Raw genomic sequence first — 6,000 nt, forward strand, 5'->3', positions numbered from 1 at the left:
AACGTTAGAACCCGAGTCGGCAAATGTGTCTTCTGCCATCTGCCCCCCCCCAAGGACGGGGGTTTTACTTCTTCTTGGCCTCCTTTGTGTTCAAAAACTTGAGGTTGTTGTTTGTAGAAGCGCACATCTTCTTGGCCATTTCCTCAATTTTGTCTATCTTGACCAGCTTGCTTTTCTGAGAGGGGGGAAGCACGAACGTGCATACGCACATATGAGGGCATGTATGCACATACATACATATGGATCGCATGTATGAACGCATGTAAGGGCGTTTTTATACAGGCCACGCACTGGCCACAAGGTGCACGCGCAAATATATGTACGTGCTAACCTTCCTTAAACTTTTGACGTCAATTTTTTCCTTATTCTTTTTGGCCTTCTTGGACTTGTTTTTCCGTTCCGTTATTTTATTCTTCTTCACCTTGACCTTTAAGTTCTGCACCATTTTTCTTTTTTTTTACTATGGTTTAAAAATTGCTTCTCTGACGTATTTCCAAAGGGACCCCTTTTTCCTTTGTGATTTGCGCGTTTGCTTTTGTGTTCGCGTTATGGCAGGGAGGAGTAAATACAAGGTGGAGCGGACAACCGAGGGGGACACTGCTCAACAGGGGGAAAACAGAAATTTCTTCCGTCGAGTTTATGCAAAATGAGGTAGCCTATTCCTACCTCTGTAAATATTTTTAAAACATCTCAAAAAGTGAACCCAAAAAGGGGACAAAAAAAAATTAACGATAATATATGCGCCAACGGGGGACGCCGCATTTCCGCAGAACGAACTAGCCAAAAATAGATTTAAAAAAAAAAATATATATATATATATAATATATATGCACGAATCGGGCAAAACGGTATTCTATTTGTAGGACTCGAAATGAGGTGGAAATAATGTCGGGGCCAGGCCCCCTCGTTCCTTCGCAATATTTTTAACATACGGTAGTTTCTTTTTTTCTGCTTTCTGGCCAATTCTCAGAAAGTGGCATATGCTTGCAACCCTCGTGTGAGGGCGAATGTTATGTAAACACATGTCACTGTATGTAGGAAAGTATTATACCTTTATTATTTTACTTTTTTTTTTTTTGTAACATATAAAAATACCCCCTTCCCACGAATACACTCACGCGTGCGTGATTCTCCCCTGGCGGCGAACAATTATGAACGAGAAAATCCCAGACCTGATTGTGGGTCACGAAAAAAAGGAAAAGGAGAGGTTACGGAAAACGAGAAGAAAAAAAAACACCAACCATTACATACACAGGAAGGACAAGTACAGCTTTATATACTTCCTTTTTTTACATAATAAAAATAACCACGTTGAAATTACAACCAACAATTTCGATGTGTTAAAAGGCGAAATTAGCGATGTAAAAAAATACCCCAGTAATAACAAACTAAAGGGAGTTATCCTTACGAACGTGATAAAAAAAGGCTCCATCAACAAATGTACATTTAAGAAGGCATATATTTCTTTGGCGAATATACGCTGCTGTGTACCTGTTGGTAGCCATGGGAATGCAAAAGGAACGGGGAGGGAGAAGACAATCTCGAGCGTCATTATCAACGGGTATAAAAATTTAATGGTGAATGAGATATATGAAAAGTTTAAAAAAATTGGGGGGTAGGCCAAGTGAAACGTAACGTATCGTAACGTGTAGGTAGCGTTAGAGGTCATCGCAAAATGTGTGCAAAACGCATGTGTAGACTGGGCAGTTGGGCTACCCCGCGGCGCCTCGTCATAATAGGCCTGTAATTACCAAACTACAGTTATGCCTTAAAAGGAACACCCCTTGTGGTTACAGCGCCGAACCAAATTGATCCTTCCCAAGATAGCATGAGAGGCGTACATTTCTGAAATGAAAAACTACTCTACAAAATAGGAAGACGCACAGAAGGGCCCAGCAGCACGGCGGAATTGTAGGGGGCATTTCTAAAAGAGTATCATTTTTAAGTACCGCATTGCAACACCGATTCGATTGACGCTGCCCTAATTGGGAACAAGTAAAAGACGGGGGGGCAGCATAACATGGCCGACACGACTATCCATTACAACTTCACAAGGGTAGACTCATTGCATTGTAAGGCCAATGGAGGGTATGTGTCTATCTATGTTATGTGTGTAGTGCTTCGTCCCTGTATCAATTTCCCATCGTCTGGGCATGCTAAAGCGGCTTTTGGCCTTTCCCTGTCGTAAACCGTAACGCGTTTCACACATAGGGAGATTGACCCAGGGCACGCCAACAGTGAAACTTCCCGCGTAGTCCCAGGTGTGCCGCTTCGCAGGCTCAAATGCCTCTTCATTTTTGCGCAGCTCCACGTAAAGCGGTTGTTCTATTTTTACGAGTTTCACAATTTTTATAATTTTTTTTTTTTTTTTTTGTGCTTCTTCATTTGAAGTAGTTTTTCTTTTTTTTTCTAATTTAAAAAAAAAAATTTAAAGATTAATAAAAAAAAAAAAAAAAAAAGAGGAGGGGGGAACACAGTTTAAGCATGTATAGACAACTCCATGATATATATACATATATGTATATGTGCATATGTATATATGTTTGCTGTGGTGAAAATGGCGAATTGTATTTGTATATATGTTGAGCACTCCGTTTTTCGTAATCTGCTTTTGTGCTGTCCTCAACTCAAGTCTATAATTTGCAAATCCACTGACGTTAATACATTTTTCTTTAAGTGAATTGTATTAAAAAAAAATGAAAAAAAAAAATGACAATAAAATGACAATTTATGTGGTGTGAAGGGCTGTGCACATAGCTCCATGTTTACAAGATGAAGGGGAATATGGCTTTCCTGTTTCTGCACAAAGGTGATGGGAAAAAAAGAAAAAAAAAAACATAGTGAAATGTGTGCAACAAATACATCGCAGAGGTCTACTCTGATCGGCGCACATTTATGTACGTGTAGACAATTGCGGAGGCGTTACTTCGGATAATTGGGAAATTCTCTCTTATAATTATTGTGCTTCTTTAATGCCCAAACGGCCATCTGCGTCGTGGCCACTATGCTGAAGAAGTAGCCTGGAAAAAAAAAAAAGGGGGAGGGGTCACATATCAATAGTGGTGTATATAAAACGCTTTCCCATGTTGTCCCTAATACACAGACTCATCCCTGTGCCAACATTTGCATGGGGAGGATGGGTTGCTACTTCTATGGAAAAGTGATTTTCCATTCCTTACCTGTTAATGTATTTATTATGAGGGCGAATATAATCCATATTAGCGATTCATAAAAATAATTTGCGCATGAAATGTAGTTAAAGCCATATCCGTGGGGTATCCCTCTGTTTTTGGTACCTGTGGAAAGGGGGGGAGGGGAAGTATGAAAGGGGTGGTATATATAGCACGGCAGGGGGGAGGAGGAGGTGGCCACTCATAGGTGGGAAAAAGGTGTTTCTCCACCCCGTAAGCGCAATGATACACTTCGCACACTGCACAATGAAGGCCCCACCTCTTGGTCTTAAATTTCTCAATATCAAATGGCACTTTAAATTTAGAAACTCCAGAATCTGCAACAAAAAAAAAAGGGTGATGGTAACATATGAAGAAGTAAATATGATCACCTTTGCCCTCTTCTTTTTTTTTTTCCTTTTTAGGGAGGAAGACTTACTAATAAGACACAAAAAAAAGAATAGACGATGACTGGTTTTGTTTCTAAATTGTATGGTTTGTAAAGGGGATGAAATAGATAATAACCAATATTTACGCCACATAATACCCTGAAAATGGTGATGCAAAAAAAAAAAGGAGATGAGGAAAAAATGAAAGGGTGTAGGCGAAGAATTTTGCTCTCTACAGAGGGCGGGTGGGGCAACCCCGCAAAAGCAACACCATGTCGCTGGACCGATTAACTCTAAATAGAGAAGCGGCAAAAAATTGCCACCCGTGAGGAGAACATACCAATAGTGGCCGCAATTTATGGGAACCCTCCTTATAGGCATTGTGGCATTGCTAAATCGATGTACAAACATAGATTCGAATTCTCGCTTTAAAAAGTGGAACAGCAGAAACCACAGGGATAGGCTGTGATAGGGGGGCAAGGACAACATGTATATATATATTAAAATAGACAAAACACAGAGATAATCTTAGGCGCATACTCGTCGTGATGTCCACGAACCAAGATATCGCGCAATCACTCACATTTGAATAATGTGTTTATTTTTGTTCGCCTGGGAGTAAACATATTTATCACAGAAGTAAAAAAAAGGAAAGATAAAAATGGGTCCCAGGTATTCTATCACGTAAACTAGTCGCCATGATATTTGAACGCCTGTAAAAGGGGAACGGGTGATGTGTAACATGTTGTGGTGTTAATTAAGAGGGGGGTGGAGTTGCTGAGGCTCCACTTAAAGGACGTCTATTCGAGTATAATGAAGCCAACGCACGCGCAAGTGCCCCTACCGAGATCCTTAAATATTAGAATGTCACTGTCTTTTATTCCATTTTCGTGGAACGTCCCACTTTTTAGAGTCTTCCCCGCGGCTGTGTAAACGGAAAAAAAAAAAAAATTAATAAATAAAATAAAGCACAGTGATAAGGTCGTTGGCCTGTAGAACAGTGCCCCTTTCCAGCACGTAACGCTAGAACGGGAGGAAAAGCTCTGGAACCGGAGAATCCATCCAGATGTTCTACTTTTCCCATCTTGCAATGTTATATTGTCCATTCACCCTCGGGGCAAATACACATATATGTACATATGTATGTATATCATTTTCTCGTGTAAAAATTGTACCACTGTCTAAATTCCACTGCTGCCTCTCGGGGTAGTAATGATCTGGAAGAAAAAACAAAAAAAAAAATGGGGGGGGGATAAAAAATTTTGCACAGATGTTCCTCTTCCCTCTCCTGTGTTGTATGCCGCAAACAGTGGCAGACAAGTTACAAACCGTGGGGTGTGGTAGGAAGAACCCGTGTCGACCTCTCTCCCTCTGTTCCTTACACTTCTTGTAGTATATTTCCTTGAATTGATCAATGGTGGTTGACGAACTTATGTCAAAGCAGTCTATAAACTTCCCGTTCCTCTTTTTCAAAATTACTTTCATTTTTTTACTTTTTTTTTTTTTTTGCAGATTATATGTGTTCTTAAGCCAGTTGTAAATAAGCTAATTTCTGTATGTACGTTTTTTTGTTAATTATAATTTTGCGATGAATATTTCTGTAGGTATCATGTATGACGTGCATTATCTTCCTATGTAGAATAGAAACAAAGGGGCGATTACTTCAACTTGGTCTTGTGCATGGCGCAGGGGGCGTGTCTCTCAGTACGTTTTCACACAAACGCATGTAATAGTCGTGTTACACTTATGGAAACCGAGTCCAGGGAGGCAAGAAAAGTGGAAAATTTAATACACAATAATGCGGGTGCGCGCGTTTGGCTCATTTACAGCTAATACACAAATGTGAGTTATGGTATGCACGCCTAGGAACACATGTTTGCATAGTATGGTTCATGTGTACATTGGTGTGCCTGCTACCAGGGGCGCTCTCCCATGCGTGTGGTGCTTATCTGTGTGGCGATAATCTCTCTGGGCTGCTAATCTGTGTGCCGCTTATCCGTATGTTTACTATGTATGCATATTTACACATACACAGGGAGGAAAAAACAGTGTTCTCTCGAAGCACAAATATGTTCACCCTTGTTCAATGAACTCTTCTCACATGGGCAAATATGATGGCATTTTTTTTTTTTTTCGTTCTGGGCACAATAGGGGGGGTAAGGCTTCTTCTTTGGTGTGTTTTTTTCTGTGTTTACACTGCGTTTCTGCTGCGTTCTTCTGCTTGTTTCCCGCTCTTTCACTTTGTTCCTGCTACGTTCTTGACGCGTTTTTGCTATTTTTTTTTCTTGTTTTATTTTCTTTATTTTTTCCCGTAATATGCGGTTTTCATGACACGTTAGTCGCTGCGATTGTATTCTTTTCACGGCGTGCTTCCCGAACGCTTATGCTCATGGGCACAAATTATTTTCTAGTGCTACGATTTTGTTCCTGTCACAATCCTT

The 6,000-nt window shown here is 40.4% G+C and overlaps 3 protein-coding genes across 3 annotated transcripts; 1 reads left to right on the top strand and 2 right to left on the bottom strand.

Annotated features, from left to right (window-relative positions):
- Positions 1-64: 64 nt before the first annotated feature.
- AK88_00096 (uncharacterized protein) lies at positions 65-445 on the bottom strand (the record flags this gene model as incomplete). Its single annotated transcript, XM_012477747.1, has 2 exons — positions 65-175; positions 332-445. 2 exons carry the CDS (start codon positions 443-445, stop codon positions 65-67), a joined length of 225 nt encoding a protein of 74 aa, XP_012333170.1.
- A 706-nt stretch (positions 446-1,151) lies between these two features.
- Positions 1,152-1,619, top strand: AK88_00097 (uncharacterized protein; the record flags this gene model as incomplete). Its single annotated transcript, XM_012477748.1, has 1 exon — positions 1,152-1,619. The coding sequence occupies one exon, from the start codon at positions 1,152-1,154 to the stop codon at positions 1,617-1,619; it is 468 nt and encodes a 155-aa protein (XP_012333171.1).
- A 1,146-nt stretch (positions 1,620-2,765) lies between these two features.
- On the bottom strand, positions 2,766-5,044 carry AK88_00098 (uncharacterized protein; the record flags this gene model as incomplete). The annotated part of the gene is made up of 10 exons (XM_012477749.1): positions 2,766-2,799; positions 2,927-3,020; positions 3,180-3,296; positions 3,451-3,508; positions 3,610-3,718; positions 3,900-4,022; positions 4,143-4,272; positions 4,404-4,484; positions 4,735-4,776; positions 4,942-5,044. The coding sequence occupies 10 exons, from the start codon at positions 5,042-5,044 to the stop codon at positions 2,766-2,768; spliced, it is 891 nt and encodes a 296-aa protein (XP_012333172.1).
- Between the last annotated feature and the right edge of the window lie 956 nt (positions 5,045-6,000).

Source organism: Plasmodium fragile, assembly GCF_000956335.1.
Source record: "Plasmodium fragile strain nilgiri unplaced genomic scaffold supercont1.1, whole genome shotgun sequence".
Classification (NCBI taxonomy): domain Eukaryota; phylum Apicomplexa; class Aconoidasida; order Haemosporida; family Plasmodiidae; genus Plasmodium; species Plasmodium fragile.